The sequence below is a fragment of the Theropithecus gelada genome, chromosome 2 (genome assembly GCF_003255815.1).
Source record: "Theropithecus gelada isolate Dixy chromosome 2, Tgel_1.0, whole genome shotgun sequence".
In the NCBI taxonomy this organism is placed as follows: domain Eukaryota; kingdom Metazoa; phylum Chordata; class Mammalia; order Primates; family Cercopithecidae; genus Theropithecus; species Theropithecus gelada.
The window spans coordinates 55,081,308-55,105,881 of record NC_037669.1 but is presented as its reverse complement, the minus strand read 5'-3'; the positions used below and the strand labels follow the sequence as shown (position 1 = coordinate 55,105,881).

Genomic DNA, 24,574 nt, shown 5'->3' with positions numbered 1-24,574 from the left:
AGATACAGCAACCCCAAATCCCTATGCTAGAAGGTGAGAATGGCCCAGTAAAGTTCGTATCTCTTAGCTCCCTGCTTTTTCACATCATTCGCCAGAAGGGAAGACATTACATAATCCATCCTCCTGCTCCAGGCGGCTGGACGAGGCTGGCTGCCTCAGGGCCACACACTGGGACTTGGACTCAACCTGATGGGCTTCTGGGCCCAGCCCCAGACAAACCCCCGGCACAGGCCCTATTCTGAGGAAATCATGAGCAGATGGAGTATGGAAGGAATGAATGCCCAAGACTGCAGGCAGCAGCTGTGGCGGCCGGCGGGACAATCCGAGGAGACGCCTCTGAAGTCCTGAGGTCTCAGAGGACGCCTAAAGGTCTTGAAGGGGACAAACTTAGCGGGCGGGCGCAAAAGAGAATACTCTGGAGACACTTCCCGAGGGCTCTAGGGCCTGAGCTGTGCTCGCTCCAGTTCTTGGTGAAGATAGGGTTCGTGGGAGGCGGCCCAAGGAGGGCGAACGCCTAAGACTGGAGAGGCTCAGGGGAGAACGGCTCTCGGAGGACAGGCTGGGAAAGGACGTGGCTCTGAAGACGGACAGCCCTGAGGAACCGCGGGGCGCCCGGATGGAACTCGTTAGCTCCCCGAGTGCAGACAATCCCGGTGGGGGAAAGGCCAACAGCGGGCACACAGCCCAGTGCGCGCCAACCGCGCGGGCGCCTCGGAACGGCCCGCCCACCCTGATTTCTCATTGGCGCCTCCCACTTCCTCCTCGGATTGGCTACCTTTAGGTCAAATACGCAGTGCTTGAGCACTACTTCCGGTGGTGGCGTGGTCGGCCACTGGAGAACTCAGAAGAACACAGCTGTGCGCGCCCAGAGGCTCGGGGGGCGGGAGAGGATAAGTCGAAAGGAGGGGGCGGGACCTACACCTCAGGAAAGCCGGAGGATTGGGGCACGAAGCGGGGCTTTGATGACCCGCAAAGGGCGAGGCATGCAGGAGGTGGAGGAATTAAGTGAAACGAGGAAGGTCGTTAATCAGGACCCTGTGGGCTAGGCCTTAAGGGGCGTGGTCCTTGTCTGGGCGGGGTCTTTGGGCGCCGACTAGGCCTGGTTCTGGGTGGGCGGGGCTGCTGTGGGCGGCTCCTGCTGTGGAAATGCCGGCCCGCCCGCTTCTGCCCAGGCGCATGGGGCATCGTACTCTAGCCTCCGCTCCTACCCTGTGGGCCTCTATCCCGTGCCCTCGCTCTGAGCTGCGCCTGGACCTGGTTCTGCCTTCTGGACAGTCCTTCCGGTGAGTGACTGCGCCTGGGAAGCCCGTCCCCTGGGACTGGCTCCTGCCGCCTCAGCACTGCCCGGCATGGGGTACAAAGGAATTTGGGGGGTGATGGAAGAAACCCCGGGGTACAAAAGAGGAAACAAGCACGGGTGGCCAGGCTGTTCCCTTTAATATGTCTGTGCAGTGATATTGTAAGGATTTAGCGGTATAACCGATGCAGAAGATAACAGTACTTGTTTTTCTTTTTTTGAGACAGTGTCTCACTCTATTGCTCAGGTAGGAATGCAGAGGCCCATTCCAGCCTCGACCCCCGGGCGCAGCCTCCCGAGTAGCTGGGAATACAGGTGTGTGCCATGCCCGGCTAAATTTTTGTATTTTTTGTAGAGGTGAGGTTTCACCATGTTGCCCAGACTGGAAGATAGCACTTTTACTTGTATCAGTTTTGTACATGGAGCGATTGTAGGATGGGAGGGACCCCAAAGGGTGCAAGAAAGGAAATTGAGTGCCAGGGTTGTCGTGTGCCTGGGGCTTAGGTGGAGGGAGCAAAGTCCTGCACACTGGAGTGGTGTACTGGCGGATCAAGTATGGACACTGACTCAGACTGAGGAGCAGCTCCACTGCACTGTGTACCGAGGAGACAAGAGCCAGCCTGGCAGGCCCACACCAGACGAGCTGGAGGCCGTGCGCAAGTACTTCCAGCTAGATGTCACCCTGGCTCAACTGTATCACCACTGGGGTTCTGTGGACTCCCACTTCCAAGAGGTGGCTCAGAAATTCCAAGGTGAGTACAGGACCTGGGCTGGGGTTAAGGTTCTTGGACATAAGTTACTTCTCTATGACTCAGTTTTACCATCTGTAAAATGGGGATTATATCTACTTCATAGGCTTTTATGAGGATTTAAGGAACTAATACATGTAAAGTGCTTAGAATAATGCCAGGCACATAGTAATTATTATTATCATTATTATTATCCTGCTAATAACCATAGTGAAGTGACAAGGATTTTGAGCCCATTCGTGGTTGTGTGACCCAGGGCAAGTGATTTCATTCATTCTGTAAATATATACAAAGCATCTGCTGTGCGACTGGGGATACACCAATGAACAAAACGGACCCAAATGCCGGTCCTCATGGAGCTTACATTGTGGTCTCTTTATCTGTGGAATGGGATGGTAACTCAGCCCTTACAAGATGCTATGAGGAATGAGAGGTCTGGTGTTGCTTTTTTTTTTTTTTTTTTTGAGACGGAGTCCCGCCAGGCTGGAGTGCGGGGGCGCGATCTCGACTCACTGCAAGCTCCGCCTCCCGGGTTCAGGCCATTCTCCTGCCTCAGCCTCCCGAGCAGCTGGCGCCTGCCACCACACCCGGCTAATTTTTTTTGTATTTTTAGTAGAGACGGGGTTTCACCGTGTTAGCCAGGATGGTCTCGATCTCCTGACCTCGTGATCCGCCCGCCTCGGCCTCCCAAAGTGCTGGGATTACAGGCGTGAGCCACCGCGCCCGGTCTGGTGTTGCTTTCTCTAATGATACTGACTCTCATTCTCCTGGGATCATCCTGGAGTTTTGGTACCTAGGATCTGACCTGTGGGTGGGAAGAGGCCACACCCAACAGTAGGTACCTCTCCTACCTCCTGCATTTCTGGTCTCCAGGTGTGCGACTGCTGCGACAAGACCCCATCGAATGCCTTTTCTCTTTTATCTGTTCCTCCAACAACAACATCGCCCGCATCACTGGCATGGTGGAGCGGCTGTGCCAGGCTTTTGGACCTCGGCTCATCCAGCTTGATGATGTCACCTACCATGGCTTCCCCAGCGTGCAGGCCCTGGCTGGTGAGTAGGTGGGTCCCCTGCCCCCAGGCCTCCATCAGCTTTGAAGATCTGTTCATTTTTCCCCTGGTTACATCTCAAGGCTTCCTGCCATACCAAACACTTCCCCAATCCAGAACTGCCCTGCCTGGTCTGATCAACTCCAGTTACTCATCCTCCCTATGCATCCCTAAAATGTCAGCACCTCACTGGTCTGTGCTTTTTGCCTAGTGAGTTCAATGCCTCATCAGAAAAACATCTGTATACAATGTACAGTAGTTTGGGGTTAAAAGCATGCATTCTGGGGACAGACCCATGCCTGGTTTTGAACCCGAACTCTCACTTGGGCACATTATTTAGCATCTCTGTACTAAAGTTTCTTCATCTGTGAAATAGAATAATAGCACCTACCTATGCTGTTATTGGAGTTGTCACGAGAGTTGAATAAAGGAATATACATACTGCACCTAGCGCAGTGTTTGGCACACAGGAAGTATATGTAAAATTCAGGTTGGTATCAGCTGGGTGCGGTGGCTCACGCCTGTAATCCCAGCATTTTGGGAGGCCAAGGCAGGCGGATCACAGAGTCAGGAGATCAAGACCAACCTGGCTAACACGGTGAAACCCCGTCTCCACTAAACATACAAAAAAATTAGCCGGGTGTGGTGGTGGGCGCTTGTAGTCCCAGCTACTTGGGAGGCTGAGGCAGGAGAATGGTGTGAACCTGGGATGCGGAGCTTGCAGTGAGCCAAGATCATGCCACTGCACTCCAGCCTGGGTGACAGAGCTAGACTCCTTCTAAAAAAAAAAAAAATCAAGTTGGTATCATTGTAGTGAACAGGATAGTTTTGCATCTAAGAACACATGTGTTCGTGTGTTCTTCACAGTACCCCTGTAAGGCAAATGTTTTACAGAGGCAAGTGTATCAGTTGGCAGATATGAGAACCAAGCTAAGACAAGTGCTTGGGAACTGCATAGCAAAGAGACAGACTGCCTCAAAACAGGAGAATGTTTTTGGTGCTTAGAAACCCATTCCTGGCCGGGTGTGGTGGCTCACGCCTGTAATCCCAACACTTTGGGTGGTCGAGGCAGGCAGATCATCTGAGGTAAGGAGTTCAACACCAGCCCGGCCAACATGGTGAAACGCCATCTCTACTAAAAATACAAAAATTAGCTGGGCGTGATGGCAGGCACCTGTAATCCCAGCTACCCGGGGGGTGAGGCAGGAGAATTGCTTGAACCTGGCAGCAGGAGGCTCCAGTGAACCAAGATCACGCCACTGCACTCCAGCCTGGTGACAGAGCGAGGTTCCATCTCAAGCAAACAAAAAGAAACCTGGGCCAGGCACAGTGGCTCACACCAGTAATCCCAGCAATTTGGGAGGCCAAGGCGGGTGGATCACCTGAGGTCAGGGGTGAAACCCCATCTCTACTAAAAATTAGCTGGGCGTGGTGGCGGGTGCCTGTAATCCCAGCCTTTCAGGAGGCTGAGGCGGGAGAACCACTTGAACTTGGGAAGCAGAGGTTGCAGTGAGCCGAGATCATGTCATTGCACTCCAGCTTGGGCAACAGGGCGAGACTCCATCTCAAAGAAAAGGAAAAAAAAAAGAAAAAGAAACCTGGCCGAACACGGTGGCTCATGACTGTAATCCCAGCACTTTGGGAGGCCGAGGTGGGCGGATGACGAGGTTAGGAGATCGAGACCATCCTGGCTAACACGGTGAAACCACATCTCTACTAAAAATACAAAAAAATAGCTGGGCATGGTGGCAGGAGAATGGCGTGAACCCGGGAGGCAAAGCTTGCAGTGAGCCGAGATCGCACCACTGCACTCTAGCCTGGGCAACAGAGCGAGACTCCATCTCAAAAAAAAAAAAAAAAAAGAAGCCTGTTCTTGAGTCTCAGCTCCTGGCTTAGTCATCAGACCTGAAGAAAGTCATTCACCTCTCCTGGCTTCTCTTAGCTTGTTTGTAGAATGGGAATAACAGATTCTATCTAGAAGGACTTTGTGGGTGAATAAAGCAATCATGAGGCAGTGTCATGTAATGGGTTAAAAGCACGGCGTTAGCCAAGTGTGGTAGCTCATGCCTATAATTTCAGCACTTTGGGAGCCCAAGGTGGGAGGATGGCTTGAGCCCAGGAGTTTGAGACCAGCCTGGGCAACATAGTGAGACCTCATCTCTACAAAAAATAAACAAAATTAGCCAGGCATGGTGGCACAAGCCTGTAGTCTCAGCTACTCAGGAGGCTGAGGTGGGAGGATCGCTTGAGCCTAGGAGGTGAGGTTGTAGTGAACTGAGATTGTGCCACTGCATTCCAGCCTGGGTGACAGAGCAAGACTTTGTGTCAAAAAAAAAAAAAAAAAAAAAAAAGGAAAAACCACAGGTCTTGGTGTCCCAGACCTAGGTGCAAGATCTTATCTCCCCCATGTCCTTTAAGTAAGTTAACCTCTTCTAAGCCCTCATTTTCTCCACCTGTAAAATGGGAAAACAACAGTACTGTCAGTGGGGTTCTTAGGAAAAGTAAGCATGATAATATATCTGAAGCGTGTTGCCAGTGCTTGATGCCTAGCACTTAATCATAGAAGCTCTTGCTATATTTTGGTTATTTTTTTAGATCATGAATATGAACACTCTTTTGGAAAGATTAAGGAACTCGGTTGGGGAGCTCCTCCAGGGCAGCAAGTCCTCAGTCCCTGGACTAGACTTGGGCTGCAGGGGCCAATTCACAGTAGGTGCTCAGAAAACATGTATAGAGGGACAGGATCCAGGTCTTAACCCTTTCCCTTGCACATAAAAGTGTCCACTATCCTATAGAGGGTGGGGAGGTAGGAGGGGTACTTAGGAAAAGCACTCTTGTCCCGAGGTGCAGAGCTCACTTACTAGCCCAAGGACAGGAAGAACTTGAAGATGCCTGATGCCTACTCTCCTCCTCACTCCCCACAGGGCCAGAGGTGGAGGCTCATCTCAAGAAGCTGGGCCTGGGCTACCGTGCCCGCTACGTGAGTGCCAGTGCCCGAGCCATCCTGGAAGAACAGGGCGGGCTACCCTGGCTGCAGCAGCTACGAGAGGCCTCCTATGAGGAGGCCCACAAGGCCCTCTGTACCCTGCCGGGAGTGGGCACCAAGGTGAGGCCCCAGGGGGTAGGAGCTACCCTCTCCACTGACACTTAAGAGGAGAGCAGGAAATGAGCCAAGCCTGGGAGCTGGGTGGAGGCTTGGCTTCCGGAGGCAGAGCAGGAAGGAGAAAGGATATAAGTAGATGTTTTATGAGAGAAAAAAGCAGAGTGCAGAAAGAGTGGAAAGGATATAGCCCTTTGAATGAATTTCTAGAAAGACCATTTGTTCACATGCAACACATATGTGCTGCTATATATATGCAGCAATTTCCAGAAGGAAATTGCAGGAAACTGAATAGTTTCCTTGGGGGAGACAAATGGGAAGATATTTCTCCTTTTCCTATTTTGTTTGTTTGTTTTGGTAGAAACAGGCTCTTAACAATGTTGCCTAGGCTGGTCTTAAACTCTTGCCCTCTAGCAGTGTTCCTGCTTTGCCCTCCCAAAGTGCTGGAATTACAGGGATGAGCCACTGCTCCCAGCCACATTTTGTTCCTTTCATAAAATTACATGTACTGACAAAACTTTTTCCTTGATGTCAATAGGGTTAACTGGCAATAAGATGATTGGAAATTAGGCATCTGTCTTTTTTTTTTGAGACAGTCTTGCTTTGTCGCCAGGCTGAAGTGCAATGGCACAATCTCGGCTCACTGCAGCCTCCACCTCCTGGGTTCAAGCGATTCTCCTGCGTCAATCTCTCGAGTAGCTGGGATTACAGGCATGAGCCACCACACCCAGCTAATTTTTGTATTTTTAGTAGAGATGGGGTTTCACTATGTTGGACCAGGATGGTCTTGATCTGACCTCGTGATCCACCCACCTCGACCTCCCAAAGTGCTGGGATTACAGGTGTGAGCCACCGCGCCCAGCCTTTTTTTTTCCTTCATACTTCTCTGTAGTTTAAAAAATGAATTTTTGCTTAAAGAATTTTTTTTGATGGGCTTTGGACTATAGCCTAACATTAAATATTGTTTCTGCCTGTTCCCCAGCCATGTGACTTTGGCCAGGTCACTTCACCTTTCAGAGCCTCAGTTTTCTTGTCTGCAAAATGGGTGTGGTAATACCTTCTTCCCAGGTTATAAGAACCTGGTAGCAGCTCTTACTACAGCAATTTCAGTGTATTCATAGGCCGGGCATGGTGGCTCATGCCTGTAATCCCAGCACTTTGGGAGGCCAAGGTGGGCGGATCACTTTAGGTCAGGAGTTCGAGACCAGGCTGGCCAACATGGTGAAACCCCATCTCTACTAAAAACACAAAAATTAGCCACACGTGGTGGTGCATGCCTGTAATCCTAGTACTTGGGAGGCTGAGGTAGGAGAATTGCTTGAACCTGGGAGGCGGAGGTTGCCGTGAGCCGAGATTCCACCAGTGCACTCCAGCCTGGGCAACAGAGCAAGACTCCATCTCAAAAAAAAAAAGCATATTCATAGATAGTATCTGTTGATTGAGAATATAGAACAACAGTAACCCCAGAGTGAAGGAGAAAGCAGCTGGCTTTGGGGTTATAAGCAAGATGCTGGCCGGATGCTGCCCTTCTTCCACAAGGGCTCATTCTCTGTGTCTGTCAAAGGTGGCTGACTGCATCTGCCTGATGGCCCTAGACAAGCCCCAGGCTGTGCCCGTGGATGTCCATATATGGCAGATTGCCCAACGTGACTACAGCTGGCACCCTACCACGTCCCAGGCGAAGGGACCAAGCCCCCAGAGCAACAAGGAACTGGGTGAGGAAAGTGGGCTGCAGGGGCTGGCAGTGGGCTGGTATGGTAGAAACCTCTCTCTCTCTTAGTCATCTCTCCCTCATACCCTACCTCTCTTGATGGGTCACAGAAGGGGTCAGATAACTTAGTCTCATCACTTCTGATTTAGGAAACTTTTTCCGGAGCCTGTGGGGACCTTATGCTGGCTGGGCCCAAGCGGTGAGTGTACCTACTAGGTTTCCTCTCCTCCAGCTCAGACCCCATAGGACTTCTCCTCCAGCCCAGACCCAGCAGACTCTTCCACCACCACTGCCCCAGGTGGCCCTAAAGGACTCTCCAGCCACCCCTGTCCCAACCCCAGTGGACTCTCATTGCCTTCGGCCCTGTTCCCCAAGGACTCTTCCACCTCCCAGCACTGTCACTAGTCCCACCAGCCCTGACCCCAATGTACCCTCCTCCCCACACCGACTCCACCCTCATACAGGTGCTGTTCAGTGCTGACCTGCACCAATCCCACCGTGCTCAGGAGCCACCAGCAAAGCGCAGAAAGGGTTCCAAAGGGCTGGAAGTCTAGATGGGGCACCCTGGACAAAGGAATTCCCCCAAGCCCCTTCCCCTCCATTCCCCACTTCTCTCTCCCCATCCCCACCCAGTCTCATGTTGGGGAGGGGCCTCCCTGTGACCACCTCAAGGGCAAGGCACCTCCAAATCAAGCAGTCAATTTGCACAACAAGGTGGGCTGGGGGCTATTGGGGGAGACAGCGCTAAGGATGGTTTTATCTTCTTCCCTTTATTACAAGAAGGAACAATAAAATAGAAATATTTGTATGGAAAATGCAGTGAGGAGTGGTAGGGAAGCAGGTGAGGAGGAGACAGGGCAGAGAAACTCCCAGTTCAGGGAGGGAAGGGGAGCAGGCTGCCCCCAAGCCCTCCCACGCAGGGGATCCTGACCCGAGGTCCAGGGCCCTAGAGCTGGTGGGGCAGTGTGGGGGACAGTTCTGGGCCCGGCTCCACGCAGCAGTCTCGACAGCAACAGCCAGTTGCCGGCCCTGCATGGGAAGACAGAACAGAGCTGGCTGGAGGGGCAGGCCCTCCACTCCAGCCCAGGTGCCTCTCTGTGGACCACCCATGCCCTTCTGCAGAATCTGCTCCTCACCCCCAGCCACTGGTGTCAGCAGCTCCCCGTGGCTCGCCGTCTGCCCCTGCCCCTCCTGGCTGGTGCCTAGCTGCAGTTTCCTCATGTGCCGCACCACAGCCGTGGCATTGAAGGCTTGCTGTAGGGAGAGGGGAGAAAGGACTTTTGAGATAGTCAAGTCATGGGGCAGGGGTGGAGGTGCAGTGGGATTCTTGCAATTGTTCTGTTATTTTCATTCAGGAGTTATTTTATTGATTCCCGTAAAGGCCCCCAAAAACCTCTACAAGGCTTTATTATATATTCACACACACACATGCACGTATGTTAAATGTATGTGTGTATATATATAAATAGAAACATAACTCTATAATTCATATTAATATGTAATAGCAAACACTGTAGCACTGTATGCCAGGTACTGCTCTAAGCACTTTACATAGTAATTCATTTAATCTTCATGAAAGTCTTTGAGGTAGGTACTATTAATATAATTTTCAAAGGAGGAAACAGAGGCACAGAAAGCTGAAGTAACTTGCCTAGGTGTGTATCTATTCAACATCTCCACCTAGGTGTCCCACACACCCCTCAAATTCACCATGTCCAAAACTAAAACCATCCCCACAAAACATGTTTCTGTCCCTGTGATCACCATCTCAGTCATGGTACCGCCACCGTCCACTCTGTTCCCAGCTACAATCTTGGGCCAGCCCTTGACATCTCTTTCCCCCAACATCCATTGCATCATCATGTCTTAGTTTCACCTCCTAAATGACTCCTGGATCAACCACTGTTCTCTACCCCTGTTGATACTACTGTGGTCCAAACCCTTACCCTCTCCTGCCTGTATCTCTGCCACAGCCTCCTAATGGGTCACCCAGTCTTTACTCCATGCCATTCTCTGCATCCTGAAAGCTCTTTATTTTTTTTGAGGTGGAGTCTCACTTTGTCACCCAGGCTGGAGTGCAGTGGCACGATCTCAGCTCACTGCAATCCCCATCTCCGAGGTTCAAGTAATTCTCCTACCTCAGTGGCCCGAGTAGCTGGGATTACAGGCACACACCACCATGTGTGGCTAATTCTTGTATTTTTAGTAGAGACAGGGTTTTGCCATGTTGGCCAGGCTGGTCTTGAACTCCTGACCTCAGGTGATCCGACCACCTCGGCCTCCCAGAGTGCTGGGATTACAGGTGTGAGCCACCATGCCTGGCCCTGAGAGCCCTTTCTATGTAGCAGATGCTTGCCTAAGATTCTTCTGGGCCTCCTCAGTGCCCTCAGGATCAAGTTGGTGCTCCTCTGTGGAATCTGAGGCCCTAAGAGGCCTGGCCCCTACCTGCTTTCCCAAATTGGGCTCCTGCCTCTCAGTCCCCTCAGCCCCTTCAGTCTGGCCAGGCTTAGCACTTGCACTTCCCGGAATGGCTGTAGACATTTTTCTGCTATGCCTCGCTAATTCCTACTTAACTGACAGCTCTGTCAAGTCATCACCACCTTTATGACCTTTCCCGGACCCCCATAGGCTGGATCAGATGACTCCTGAAGAATTATAGACTTCTCCCTCTAGACTTGGAGGTGAGGGACCCTCTCTGGAATAGAGAAGGTGTTGGGAGTGTTGAATGAATGAATGAAGTCCTTCAGTAAGGATCCCTAAGAAGTTACTGTGTGCCCAACTTGGTGCTAGGTGCTGTGCGAGCTGAGCCTGGGTAGGGATGGGGAGGAGTCCTGGGGAGGCTGGGACCAGAACTAGGGATATGGACTCACCTTCCACTTGCTCTTGGCAAAGTTCTTCTTGATCTGCTCACTCACCGACTGGTGGATATTCTTATCTAGAGCCGTATCTCCTGCAATCCTAGGATGGGGTTATGTGGTGGGTTGCCTATGAGGGCAGAGGCAGACCTTAGGGCCCCAAATCCCACCCCACCTCACAGTTTGTGTGAATTCTCACCATGGGTGCTGCAAGGCCTGCTCACAGGTGAATCTTCTCTCTGGGTCCTTCTCCATCAAGTGCCGGATGAAATCTTTGGCTAAACCCCCAAGACAAAAGTAAAGATAATGACAGCATGGTAGTGCCTGTGTACTCCCCAAGAGCGTATGCACTCCCTTAGGTCTGACCCAGCATCAAAACAAAACAAAGAGGCCAAATCAGTCCATGCCGCACCCCACCCAACCTGTGCTCTTCTTCAGACCCTCCCACCCCATGCCTTCCAGCTCTTTCCTGTCTCTCTCAAGAAAAACATGAGGCCGGGCACAGTGGCTCGTGCCTGTAATCCCAGCATTTTGGGAGGCCGAGGCAGGTGGATCACGAGGTCAGGAGTTCAAGACCAGCCTGGCTGAGATGGTGAAACCTCGTTTCTACTAAAAATACAAAAAACTTAGCCAGGCGTGGTGGTGGGTGCCTGTAATCCCAGCTACTTGGGAGGCTGAGGCAGAGAATTGCTTGAACCTGGGAGGCAGAGGTTGCAGTGAGCCGAGATTGTGCCACTGCACTCCAGCCTGGGCAACAAAGCGAGACTGCATCTCAAAAAAAAAAAGAAAAAGTTGTTCTTGACTAATTTCAGTGCATTCACACTGATAAATGATAGTAGCTTCACAGGTTTGCTTCTTATTAGGGGGCACAAAAGGAGGATGAAAATGTTTATGGTGGTATTTTAGACATCAGGAAGTCAATAGGGAAGAGGTATTTTCAAATAGACTGTGTTTGAAGATTGAACAAATGCCTAGTTTCTCACTCTGGGAGCCAAGCAGAAGGAAGTACCCAGGGTAGGGTGTCTGGTCTTGAAGACAGCTTAGTGTGGCACTGGAGAATCCGACAGAAGGAAGGCAGGAGGGAGACCACCCCCAAAGCAGGTGAGGGAGGGACCAGAGGCGGGGCCCAGGGGAAAAAGGCAAAGCCCCAAATACCGGAGTCAGAGATGTCGTCCCAGTAAGGAGAGTCAAACTCGTACTCGGCCTTCAAAATCTGTTCAAAGAGTTTGGCATCATTCTCATCATAGAAGGGGGGATAACCGCAGAGCCTGGGCAGGGAGAAACTTATCCTCATTTCCACTTTCAGGTGCACCCATTGACTCCGGGGTGGAGCACTGGGGTAGTCTCAGGGGTCAGGCAGGACCCACGGAAGGAGTTCCCCCTTTATAAACTCTACCAGCCCTGTCTGCTCACTCCCATTCTAGCTATGTTGTCCTTTCTGTTCCTTGAATGTACCGCCATCTTGCCCTCCTCAGGGCCTTTGCACTTGCCATTGCCTCTGCCTATGCTACTCTTTCCTCACACCTCCAATGTCTGGCTCCCTTAGCACTTGGACATCCCCTCCACAGCGAGCCCTTCCCTGACCTCCCTACTGAAATGGCATCACCCCTGTCTCCCTATTCCTCCTTGGTTTTTCTCCACAGTATGTATTTTTATCACCTGATGTTATTTTGTAGATTTATTTACTTGTTGATTGTCTTCTCTACTAGAAAGAAAGTCAGCTCCCTGAGGGCAGGCACTTTGTCTGGTTTGTTCTGTGCTAAATTTACTCCAGTGCTTGCTTGGCACAGTGCTTGAAACATAGTATCTATTGAATGAAGTAATATTCATAATTGATTGGTGGAAGGAAGGGAAGAAGGGAAGAGAAGAAGGGAAGGGAAGCAGAGGGACGAAGAGAGGAAAGCAGGCCAGAGGACAAACTCTGGAGCCATAGCCTACCATGGCCAAGCCCCACTTACAGGATGTAGGCGATGACACCTATGGACCAGCAATCCACAGCCTTGCTGTAGGGCTTTTGGGCCAGGACCTCAGGGGCTGTGGAGGGAAGAGGACATGGTGGTGACAAATCTCTGCCCTTCAGCTCCTGGTTCCCCCCACCATCACAGCGCCAGCCCAGGGCCCTCCGCACCCACGTATCCCGGAGTTCCGCAGGCGGTAGAGAGCACACTGCCCGGGTCCTCCATCTTGGAGAGGCCAAAGTCGGAGATCATTATTTTGGAGTCTTCATCCAGGCTGTAGTACAGCAGATTCTCTGGCTTGAAGGGCAGGAGGGAAGGGAAGGGGCAATCAGAGATGGTTAGAGGCTAGTAGAACCTTCTGCCTCTCCAAGCACCTTCTGAGAAATAATGGATCCCCTAAAAGCCACTGTGGCTTCATGGCTGCCATAAGAAAATCAAGAAAGTTCTCAAGAAGGCCAAAAATTCCAGGAAGGACAAGGCCCAAGAGGGTGTGGGAGGCAACTTTCTGTAAACCTCAGGTGTGCACTGTAAAGCCCTAAAGAAATGTTTGAATACCTACTTTATGCCAGACCCTGGATTAGTGCTTGATTTCACGTCATCCTCACTGCATCCCTGCTAGGCCAGTCTGAATAATCCCACCTAACAGATGAGGAAACTGATGCCTTTGGAGGCAAAGTGACTCACCCAAGAACCCACAGTTAGGGAGTAGCAGGGCCAGAATTCAAAGCCAGGCATGTGCCCTTCTCTTAGACCGGATTGAGATGTACTGCTAAATGTGAGCCCCATCGCTATTTCTGAGGAACAGGATTTCAGGGATTTCTGGCTTTTTTCTTTATGTTTTGCTGTCCCATCCAAGTTTTCTACAAAAGGGGAATAGGATTTTTTTTTTTTTTTAATTTTTTTTATTTTTTGAGATGGAGTCTCGCTCTGTCGCCCAGGCTGGAGTGCAATGGCACAGTCTCAGTTTATGCAACCTCCGCCTCCTGGGTTCAAGTGATTCTCCTGCCTCAGCCTCCCTAGTAGCTGGGATGGCACCCGCCACCATGCCCGGCTAATTTTTGTATTTTTGGCAGAGACAGGGTTTTGCCAGGCTGGTCTCAAACTCCTGACCTCAGGTGATCCGCCCGTCTCTGCCTCCTGAAGTGCTGGGATTACAGGCGTGAGCCACCATGCCTGGTCAGATTTTTTTTTTTTTTTTGAGACGGAGTCTCGCTCTGTCGCCCAGGCTGGAGTGCAGTGGCCGGATCTCAGCTCACTGCAAGCTCCGCCTCCCGGGTTTACGCCATTCTCCTGCCTCAGCCTCCCGAGTAGCTGGGACTACAGGCGCCCGCCACCTCGCCCGGCTAGTTTTTTGTATTTTTAGTAGAGACAGGGTTTCACCATGTTAGCCAGGATGGTGTCGATCTCCTGACCTCATGATCCGCCCGTCTCGGCCTCCCAAAGTGCTGGGATTACAGGCTTGAGCCACCGCGCCCGGCCTAGATTTTTTTTTTTTAATCAGAAAAATACATAAAATGTTATTTGGATAAAATGCCAGCACAATTCACTCATGTTCTTTTGAGTATCTGGACTAGAATAGGAGGAGGCAGTTTAAGGGTTACAAGATCCACTTTGTAGATGGAAATCCAAGGCTCAGTGAGGGGGTGAAAGTTGCCCAAGGTCGGACAGTTTGGGGTTTGCAAAGGCCCCACCCTTGGGTACCCCAGCTCACCACACCCCCTCGAGCCCCACCTTGAGATCCCGGTGTACAATGCCCAGGTCATGTAGGTATTTCACAGCATCCAGCACCTGGAAGATGAGGCGGCTGGCGTCCCGCTCCGTGTAGAAGCCTTTTTCCACAATACGGTCAAAGAGCTCCCCACCCGACACCCTGCAGCAGGGGATAGGGCAGTCTGGCAAAGAGGGTTGGGACAGCAGGGAGAGGTGTGTGGGGGTGGGCAGAGGTGGGCCACTCACAGCTGCATGATGAGGTAGAGATGGCCCCCACTCTCATAGATGTCATCCAGGGCTACAATGTTGGGGTGCTTGATCCTGAAAGGAGAAATGAGGTGGTTTAGCCAGGCATGGCGGTGTGCACCTGTAGTCCAGGCTACTTAAACTTGGGAGGCTGAGGCAGGAGGATCACTTGGCCCCAGCAGTTCGAAGCTGCAGTCTGTTATGATTGCACCTGTGAATAGCCACTGCACTCCAGCCTAGACAACAGAGTAACACCCTGTCTCAAAAGAAAAAAAAAAAAGCAGTGGTTTAGAGCTCAGGACAGCTACCCCTGACCAAGTGCCTGCAAACCTGGGTAGGACAAACCAAGGATGTAGGCCCCAAAGGGAAAAGCTGGCTTACCATGGTTTATTACTATTTCTTGGAAGGTGAGAGAGCAGAGGGATAAACACTGGGCTCTGGCATACACAGACCTGGGTCCAAATCCTGTCCCTGTCACATGCTATATGGATGCTGATCTTTTTACCAGTGAGCCACTGCACCCAGCTTGATACATGCCTGTTAAGAGTTTTCTGACTGGGCACAGAGGCCCACGCCTGTAATCCCAGCACTTTGCGTGGCTGAGGCAGGTGGATCACTTGAGGTCAGGAGTTTGAGACCAGCCTGGCCAACATGGTGAAACCCCATCTCTACTAAAAATACAAAAATTAGCTGGGCACGGTGGCACGTGCCTGTAATCCTAGCTACTTGTGAGGCTGAGGCAGAATTGCTTAAACCTGGGAAACTGAGGTTGCAGTGAGCCGAGATCATGCCATTGCACTCCAGCCTGGGCAACAAGAGCAAAACTCCATCTCAAAACAATGAAAAATAAAATAACTTTCTGTGTTTACATGTTTGTCAGCCTCCCCTACCAGACATACGCTCCCCGAATCCAGAGGCTTTGTCTTGCATGCCACTGTTCCTCCAGCACCTGGTACAGGGTAGGTGCTAGATTTAATGTAACCTCTCTGAGCCTCAGTTTCTTCATCTATAAAATAAAGCCAATGGTAGTACTTCCCTCAAAGAGTTGGAGTGAGGATCATGTGAGATCATGCAAGTAAGGTGCTTGGCACAGCGCGTGGCACACAGTAAATACTCATAAGTGGGCCGGGCGCAGTGGCTCACGCCTGTAATCCCAGCACTTTGGGAGGCTGAGGCAGGCAGATCACGAGGTCAGGAGATCAAGACCATCCTAGTGAACACAGTGAAACCCCGTCTCTACTAAAAATACAAAAATATTAGCCGGGCATAGTGGTGGGCGCCTGTACTCCCAGCTACTCGGGAAGCTGAGGCAGGAGAATGGTGTGAACCCGGGAGGCGGAGCTTGCAGTGAGCAGAGATTACGCCACTGCACTCCAGCCTGGGTGACAGAACAAGACTGTCTCAAAAAAAAAAAAACAGGCCGGGCGTGGTGGCTCAAGCCTGTAATCCCAGCACTTTGGGAGGCCGAGACGGGCGGATCATGAGGTCAGGAGATCGAGACCATCCTGGCTAACACGGTGAAACCCCGTCTCTACTAAAAAATACAAAAACTAGCCGGGCGAAGTGGCGGGTGCCTGTAGTCCCAGCTACTCGGGAGGCTGAGGCAGGAGAATGGCGTGAACCCAGGAGGTGGAGCTTGCAGTGAGCTGAGATCGGGCCACTGCACTCCAGCCTGGGTGGCAGAGCGAGACTCCGTCTCAAAAAAAAAAAAAAAAAAAAAAACTTGTAAGTGAAACAGTAATGGTAATTGATTTTTTTTCTTTTGTTTTTTGTTTTTGAGACGGAGTTTTACTCTTGTAGCCCAGCTGGAGTGTTGCCCAGGCTGGAGTGCAACGGCATGATTTTGGCTCATCACAACTTCTGCCTCCTGGGTTCAAGGGATTCTTCTTTCTTAGCCTCTCAAGTAGCTGGGATTACAGGCATGCACCACCATGCCTGGCTAATTTTGTATTTTTAGTAGAGACGTAGTTTCTCCATGTTGGTCAGGCTGATCTGGAACTCCCCACCTCAGGCAATCCACCCGCTTCAGCCTCGCAAAGTGCTGGGATTACAGGCGTGAGCCACCGCACCTGGCCTTTTTTTTTTTTTTGAGCCAGAGGTTTGCTCTTGTTGTCCAGGCAGAAGTGCAATGAGTGGCGTGATCTCGGCTCACCACAACCTCCACCTCTTATATTTAAGCAATTCTGCTGCCTCAGCCTCCCAAGTAGCTGGGATTACAGGCATGTGCCACCACGCCCAGCTGATTTTGTATTTTTAGTAGAGAGAGGGTTTCTCCTTGTTGGTCAGACGATAATTGATCTTGATGATGAAGTAAGTTTAGCTCTGCTACAAACTTTCCATGTGACCGTAGACAAATCCCTTGTCTTCTCTGGGTCTCAGTAGAAATGCTCTGCCCAGGAGTTGGGTGTGGTGGCTCATGCCTAGCACTTTGGGAGGCCGAGGCAGGTGGATCACCTGAGGTCAGGAGTTCGAGACCAGCCTGGCCAACATAGCGAAACCCCATCTCTACTAAAAATACAAAAATTGGCCGGGCGTGGTGGCAGGTGCCTGTAATCCCAGCTACTAGGGAGGCTGAGGCAAGACAATAGCTTGAACCCAAGAGGCAGAGATTGCAGTGAGCCAAGATTTTGTCACTGCATTCCAGCTGAGGCAAGAGTGAGACTCCATCTCAAAAAAAAAAAAACCATTATCTGCCCAGGGTGGTTGGAAGCTCAGGGGAGAGATTAGCAGTGATTCTCTGCAAGTTTTCCAGTGAGGACAGGAGGTTTCATACCAGCATGAGCAATTCATAGACCAGCTGGTTGTGGATTTAGTCAGGGGGTCAGCAGAGAGTCATTTTTAAACTTGCTGAATGGCTTTAATATGTTAGGGGAACTTGAGGTAGGTCCAGAGACAACACCAACTGAGATATGTGGGTCCAAGTCATGTTCAGGATGGATCTTTACACCTGATTGAACAGTTAAACCCCTGTTACTAAGCCCTGGCATCTCCATCACATCTGTTGTGTTAGCTGTTGTGCCAGGCACTTGAAATAAAGGACTTCTGATGTTCCCCCACAACCCTGCCAAGTGGAAATTGTGATCCCCATTTTATGAATGAGCAATTTAAGGCTTAGAGAGTTTAAATGTTTGGTCCAAAGCAGGGAAGGAGGAGGATGGGAGGGCCAAGGCAGGGTCAGCTTGGGGCAGGGAAAGGCTGTGGCCCACGCACTTGTGCAGGACAGCAATCTCATTCTCCATGCTGCCTTCCTTGCCCTCCAGGGCCTTCTTGGCAATGCATTTGATGGCCACCAGCTTCTGCGTCCTTTTATCTTCTGCCAGGATCACCTCCGAGAAGGCCCCCCTATGGGGAGAGGGGATTCATAAGGTGAAGAACTGGAACCCCAGCTTCCCTCCAGCCTCTCCTCCATTCCCTATGGGTTCTGTGACCACTGCTGGACCAGGGATGTGGATGACCCTCTCCTAGTCACTCATCTATCCCCTGGCTCCAGAGATGGTCACATGACCCAGGCCTGGCCAAAGTAGTCTCTCCCCTGGTCACAGTAATTGGTCATGTGATGCAAGCCAGATTCCTAGCACTTTAAGAATGAGGCTGCTGCTGAGCTGGTAGGATGTAAGCCTGGAGCTAATGACGATCATCTTTGTCACCACTTGGGGACAGCCTGCTTGGGAATGAAATTAACACAAAGGAAGTCCAACCTGAGAAATGGCCAAAGTCATTTCATGATAACATTATGTGGCCCTCTGGATCCAGCGATGCCTGAAGTCTACCTCTGAGCTTTTTGATTTTGTGTGCAGTTGGTTCATCCCTTTTTCTATTAATTTGAGTCATGGCTAATTTAACACCTTAAAGAACCATCAGCATCACCTGGGAACTTTTTTAGAAATGCAAAATCTCTACTGCTTTGGATCCTAGGTCAAAAAAAAAAAAAAAAAGAAAAGAAATGAAATGCAAAACTTTAGGCCCTGCCCGAGATTTACTAAATCAGAATCTGCAGTTTAACAAAATCTCAGGTGATTTGTATGCTCATTGAACTTTAAGAAGCAGTGCTTTAGAACAAGCTCTTAAAAAGGAACAAATAAACTCATTTAACTAAAGTTAACTGATTAAGGAGGATTTACTAGGGTATTGTTTCCACATCTGTTTGCTTTCTCTGGGAGAATAAGAAGTCGTAAGTCAAAGAAAGGCATCTCTCATGGTGAAATTTCAATCCTCAGGGATAGTTACTGTAGTAACCTCATCCCTGGTTTCCAGTCCTGTCCCTCTCCAGTTTACCCTCCAAGCTGTGGCCAGAGTGACTGTCCTGAATTGCACACCTGCCAAAGTCTTAAGTGTCTCCCGGTGGCCTATGGAACAATATCTAGCCTCCCTGACCTGCCTTCCAAGACCCTACACAAACTGTTCCACTTTCATCTCTAGCCTTTTTTCCCACTCTTCCCCAGCCTCTGATTTTAAGCTCCACCACACTCTGCCTCTTTCCACATAGAACCATGCCTCTAAACCTTTGTTTATAGGATTCCTTCTGCCTGGAATGCCCTTCTTCCTCTCTCACAAGTGCACACCTACCCATCCTTCAGTCCCCAGCTCTAATGCCCCATTCTCCACGAAGTTTCCCCCCAGGCAGAAGGCACAGCTCTCTCTGGGCTCCACAAAGCCCTCAATCCCAACCTTAATTGGAGCACAGCACACACCCTGTTGTCATTTTCTGTGGGTCTGTCTCTTGCACATGTCTGGGATCAACTTGAAGGACAGAGACCAGGTTTGAGTTATTTCTGCATTCCCAGCACCAAGAACAGAGCCATCCCTAGCCTCAGTTCCCAAACCTAGGCCAGAACACCTAGCTCTTGGCAGCAAGTTAGATGGACTGACTGGCACCTTCATTCTCCCAACTTCTTTCTCTTCAAGAACCCAGGGCTATTGGAAGAGCAGCCCCTGTCCCACCCAGAAGTGAAAAGCTGGGGACAGTTTAGGCCCTAGATAGTGCTGCCACAGGGCCTGGGCTATGGGAAACAGGAAGCATTAATTGACCAGACGAAGCACCACCCTGGACTCAGCCTCCCCCAGCCATCCAGCACCCAATCCTGCCCTGGACTCACGTGCCCAGAACATCTCGGAAGTCGTAAATGTCCCTAATGTCCTCTGCCTGCTTCCACCTGGGGCCTTCCACTGCCCCCGGCATGGCCCACTGCCCCCCGGCCACAGCCAGGGCTCCTGCAAGGAGAATGGAAGGAGGAGACTCAGCAGAGCCCAGCCTTCTGTCTGGGAATTTGCTACAGGCCTCATTCAGTCATTCAACCTGCATTTATTCATCCTTGATTCATCCATTTGACAAAATCATTCAACAAACATTCATTTGTTTATTCAACATTCGGCAAATTCTCGTGCCTAGAGAAAAACCTTTCACAGTGGCAGCAAAATTCTTTATTTAACAAAGTCATGCATTCATTCATTCATTCATTTATTCTAGTTCACTTCCCAGTTTTCCCCCTCTCCAAATCCAAGCACCCAGGGAAACCCTGACCTCTGGCAGTACAACAGATAAACCACCAGAGCAGCTGGTAGAAGCCTGGAGGATCCCCCTGTCCCCAGAACTAGTGATGTCCCCACCCCACCCTGGGGATTGCTGGGGTGTCTCCTCTCCCTCCTCCTCCCCACCCCCCCCCCAACCGGCCCGCAGCCTGGGCTTCCAGCAATATCTCAGCCACGTTTTTAAAAAGCTCTTTCTGCACTGTTCCCACAGCAACAACAGCCACAGCTGGAGCTCCCCAGACCTCTCCCTCCTGACTCCCCATCTGGGTCCCAGGAGCCTGAGAAATGGTCCTACTCACTCTGTCCCTTCCTGGCCCCATCTAACCCTATCCAGCCTGGCCCTTCCCCTGCTGAGGTCTGTCTCATCCAGCAGGAGAGGGTGGGAGTTCTCTCCCATTTATCAGATGAAGAATGGGGAGACTGAGGTTGGAGTTAGGTAGAGGCTGGCTCCAGAGGCCCAAATGACACCTGGCCTGGGGCCCCCAGCTAAGCTTGCTGAGGGCAAAGCCCATGGAATGGCCTTGGCTGGTACTTCCAATATGAAGCCAGAATGGGCCCCATTCAAAAAACACAGCCTCCCAACCCATCCACAGAGGATGAGGCCAAAATAGAGCCTAGCATGCTTTGTGACCTCAGGGAGAGGACTTTCCTTCTCTCTTTTTCTCTAAGGGAGAATGAGGAGAGGTGCCCTGACTAGGGCCTCTGACGTGAGATTCCACTCCTGGAACAGATCCTTTTTCCCAGGGGACCCTGCCCACCCATCCCAGGGGCAGAATCTTCTAGGAAAGGCGACTTGAGCTCTAGAGGCAAAGTCTGAAACCCACATGGAGGCCTACCAAATACAACCGTCAGAGATCCACACACATCCCTGTAGCAGACACACCACACCAAGCCAACTCCACAGCCCTGGACTCAAAAACACCTGCCTCCCAGATCCAGTATGCCTCGTATCCAGATCCTGGGACACCTGATCATACATGTACTCCCAGACATCAGCACACATGTCCACACCACACAGTGCCCCAGACAGCCCTACACCCGGGCACCTGCCTGTCCATCCAAACATCTCTCACCCAGCTCCCTCTTACACCCCAAAACACACATCCACCCACACCCACACAAGATGACACCTAGACACACACACACCCTCATATACCAGACGTACCCTACACCCTCCAGCTCCTCTATCCCATCCCCTGAAGCTCCTATATTCCAAACCAAACCCCAACTCCTTACACACCTAACTCCAAACATCCTCAGTACACAATTGTACACCCCCTCCTAACTCTGACTTAAGACCCTGAGAGCCAAATACCAGCACACAAAACACGTGGACACCCCTCTGGAACAAAAAACACAGATTCCCAGATCCCCCACCCATGTCTGACCCACATGCTTGTCCTAAGGCTGTACACTCCACAAGCCCCCCCAGCCCCATGGATACCTCCAAATGCCCACGCCCTTTCACAGTCAGGCCCAGCTGAAGGCGCTCACACAGGCCCGCTTCTCTATTACCCAATCAGTGTCCCATAGGCCTGCCTGGCACCTGCTGGGCCTGGGGCAGAGGTGGAGGAGAAAGGCCCAGCCCTGCCTGCCCCTCAGGGTCCAGCCCGCCCGGGAGGGTGCCCAGTGGCCACTCCTTGGGAAAGGATACCCAGAGGCTAGGGGCTCCTACCGCCCCCCCGCAGCGCCCAGGTGTGCAGGGGTGGGTGGGCCGGCTGTACCTGCGGCTGCCCCGCCGCGGGGCTGGCTGGGAGGCCCGCGGTGGTTGGCGCCGAGCTCTGGCCGCGGTCCTCACCGCTGCGCGCCTGGGCCACCCGCCCGCTCTCTCGCTGGGGCTGGGGCTCGGCTCGGCTGGGCTCGGCGGCTCTCTCCGCCCGCCTGCGGCTCTGATGTCAGTGGAGGAGGAGTCTGCGGCGGAGGGACCCGGGATTGGGAGGCGAGGCGCCGCTCTAAGGCTGGGAAGGGGACGGGTGGAGGCCAGCTCTCTAGTTCTGGTCAGAGATCTCCTGCTAGACGCTTCCCGCCCTTGGTCTTAAGCGGGGCTACATTTCACAGAGGGGACAACTGAGGCCCAGAGAGATGATTTTCAAATCAGCAGGTGGTCGGAAGCAAAGCAGGATTTGAACCCCGTCTGTCTGAAGCTAGAGACCGGCCAAACTCACCCTGTGGCCTGGTGGGTTCTCTTTCAGACCAGTTCTGCGACCTCCCTTAGGGCTCTGTCGTCCTTCGCCTCTCCCAATCCTCCTGTGCCCTGAGGGAAACAGGTCCTCGGAACTGCATGGGAGTCTGGTGGGGTACGGGGGAGTGAGGGAGTGGGAAAAGACCGGGCAAGACTAGGCAATGAAGACAGTGAAGGCGGTGTAGGGTGGGGGACCCACTTGACAGGTGGGAAGACTGAGGCCCAGGTTCCTCTGCAAGCTGGAGCCCAGGCTTCAGCCCGACACTTGCTCCTCAGAGCGGATGGTGGTGCCCAGAGGTATTGGGGGCAGAGGGAAGTGGGGAGGAGGAAGTTAAATCGGGATCCTAAAGGAAACAGGCCAAAAAGGACTGATATATCACGTGACTGGCCGGGCTCCAGGGTTTGATGGCTAGGGGCCAGGTTAGGGGAGGTGGGGGACAGAGCCCGCAACTAGGACAGCAGGCAGGCGGCCAAAGGTTGACTTGCACAAGGCCTTCCTTGGGAAGAAATTTGGTGCAGGTGGCAGAGGGAGCAACTCGCAGGAATTGGGGATGAGGCTGGACTGGGGGCAGCCAGTGGAGGTATGGTGCTTGGGACCCCACTCCACCTCCAAGGATCCCCAAGTGCCACTCCCTACTCCTGAATTCCTGCATTGTCCAGCTGCGGATGGGGAGAGAACAGTGCTTAGGCCCAACTCATTTCCCTTTTCTTTCTTTCTTTCTCTCTTTCCTTTTTTTCTTTTCTTTTCTTTTTTTTTTTTAAAGACAGGGTCTTGCTTTGTCACCCAGGCTGAAATGCAATGGCATGATCATGGCCCACTGCAACCTCAAATTCCTGGGCTCAAGTCATCCTCCTACCTCAGCCTCCCATGTAGATGGGACTACAGGTGCATGCCACCGCACCTGGCTAACTTTTTTATTTTTTGTAGAGATGGGAGGTCTCACCATATTGCCCAGGCTGGTCTCAAACTCCTGGGCTCAAGCAATCCTCCCCAATCAGCTTCCCAAAGTGCTGGAATTATAGGCATGAGCCACTGCACCTGGCCAATTTATTATGCACATTTTACAGATGAGAGAGGAAGATAGCTGAGGTTCCTAGAAAGGCTTTGGAGTCTAACTGCTCTGATCAAGCTTTGCCTCTCGGAACCTCAGTTCCTTACTCGGGAACATGGTAATATTGATGATTGACTCAGAGTTCTGAGAATTCTATGAGATAATGACATGAAGTGCCTAGAACACTATTCAAAACATGAGAGCTAGACTCAGTGTAAACTGAGGCTCAGAGACAGGACTTGATTTGGCCAGGGACGAGGGGTTAAGGGATCCCTCTTCCAAATCTCAGTATCTCAGACTCCGTAGTTCATGGAAAAACACATTTCCTGCTCAGGGCTGAGCCCCCACTCTCCCCTATACCTGCCAAGCATACCCACTGAGCTAGGGGTTCTTTTACCACAAATTCCTGTTCATCTTGATGACAACACCCCCTGGGTGATAAGATGACCTCTGTCCTTTTGAGGACTTGCACAACTTCTTTTTTTTTTTTGAGACAGAGTCTCCCTCTGTTGCCCAGACTGGAGTGCAATGGTGCCATCTCGCCTCACTGCAACCTCCACCTCCCAGGTTCAAGCAATTCTCCTGCCTCAGCCTCCCAAGTAGCTGGGACTACAGGCGTGAACCAGCATGCCCAACTAATTTTTGTATTTTTAGTAGAGATGGGGTTTCACCGTGTCGGTCAGGCTGGTCTCGAACTGCTGACCTCAGGCGATCCACTCGCCTCAGCCTCCCAAAGTGCTGAAATTACAGACGTGAGCCACTGTGCCAGTTGACTTGTGCAACTTCTATGGTGTACTTTATATTTTTCCTGCTTTTGAGCATTTCTGAGAGCACTCATGTTTTCTTTTCTTTAACAAACACATTATCTTTACTTTTTTAGTATTTCTATTGAACAAGTGATACATGGTAATTGGAGGAAAATTCCATAACATATTAAAAACACACACAGACTAACTGATAAGATTCTTTCACTTCCCAAGTGACAGAATCCCAACCTAAACCAGCTTCATCCAAGAGGAATCTTTAGTTGACAATAGCTGGCACAAGATTGCAGGAAAGACACCAGGGATTAGGGGCTTGGAGACTGGAACTAGAGATGTAGTACTCATAGGATTTGCTTTCTCTATTTTCTTTTT

At 51.4% G+C, this 24,574-nt stretch overlaps 2 protein-coding genes across 10 annotated transcripts; one reads left to right on the top strand and one right to left on the bottom strand.

Annotated features, from left to right (window-relative positions):
• Window positions 1–803: 803 nt before the first annotated feature.
• On the top strand, window positions 804–18,785 carry OGG1 (8-oxoguanine DNA glycosylase). 8 transcript variants are annotated; one of them, XM_025375980.1, is made up of 8 exons: window positions 804–1,283; window positions 1,802–2,049; window positions 2,920–3,099; window positions 6,020–6,201; window positions 7,760–7,910; window positions 8,056–8,105; window positions 10,535–10,587; window positions 17,936–18,785. In XM_025375980.1, the coding sequence occupies exons 1-7, from the start codon at window positions 1,147–1,149 to the stop codon at window positions 10,553–10,555; spliced, it is 969 nt and encodes a 322-aa protein (XP_025231765.1). In that variant the 5' UTR covers window positions 804–1,146; the 3' UTR covers window positions 10,556–10,587; window positions 17,936–18,785. The 8 variants fall into 8 exon arrangements, 7 of the variants coding, with proteins under 7 accessions (XP_025231765.1, XP_025231764.1, XP_025231763.1 ...); XM_025375979.1 differs by lacking the exons at window positions 10,535–10,587; window positions 17,936–18,785 and adding an exon at window positions 10,487–10,534; XM_025375978.1 differs by lacking the exons at window positions 10,535–10,587; window positions 17,936–18,785 and adding an exon at window positions 8,371–8,721.
• Window positions 8,656–22,104, bottom strand: CAMK1 (calcium/calmodulin dependent protein kinase I). 2 transcript variants are annotated; one of them, XM_025375977.1, is made up of 12 exons: window positions 21,929–22,104; window positions 19,772–19,886; window positions 17,886–18,017; window positions 14,676–14,750; window positions 14,451–14,589; window positions 12,890–13,016; window positions 12,720–12,795; window positions 11,917–12,029; window positions 10,961–11,039; window positions 10,777–10,864; window positions 9,043–9,160; window positions 8,658–8,935 (listed from the first exon to the last, which is right to left on the bottom strand). In XM_025375977.1, the coding sequence occupies exons 2-12, from the start codon at window positions 19,852–19,854 to the stop codon at window positions 8,853–8,855; spliced, it is 1,113 nt and encodes a 370-aa protein (XP_025231762.1). In that variant the 5' UTR covers window positions 19,855–19,886; window positions 21,929–22,104; the 3' UTR covers window positions 8,658–8,852. The 2 variants fall into 2 exon arrangements, with proteins under 2 accessions (XP_025231761.1, XP_025231762.1); XM_025375976.1 differs by having other exon boundaries at window positions 8,656–9,160.
• Between the last annotated feature and the right edge of the window lie 2,470 nt (window positions 22,105–24,574).

Bases quoted from the DNA above. Each gene is read 5' to 3' on its own strand.
- OGG1 (XM_025375978.1), top strand. From the start codon at position 1,147: ATGCCGGCCCGCCCGCTTCTGCCCAGGCGCATGGGGCATCGTACTCTA. The intron at 1,284-1,801 runs GTGAGTGACTGC...CCTGGGGCTTAG, and splicing joins CCTTCTGGACAGTCCTTCCG to GTGGAGGGAGCAAAGTCCTG. The intron at 6,202-7,759 runs GTGAGGCCCCAG...TGTCTGTCAAAG, and splicing joins TGCCGGGAGTGGGCACCAAG to GTGGCTGACTGCATCTGCCT.
- CAMK1 (XM_025375976.1), bottom strand. From the start codon at position 19,854: ATGCCGGGGGCAGTGGAAGGCCCCAGGTGGAAGCAGGCAGAGGACATT. The intron at 14,751-17,885 runs GTGCGTGGGCCA...TTCTCCTTTCAG, and splicing joins GAGATTGCTGTCCTGCACAA to GATCAAGCACCCCAACATTG. The intron at 14,590-14,675 runs GTGAGTGGCCCA...CCCCTGCTGCAG, and splicing joins CTCTACCTCATCATGCAGCT to GGTGTCGGGTGGGGAGCTCT.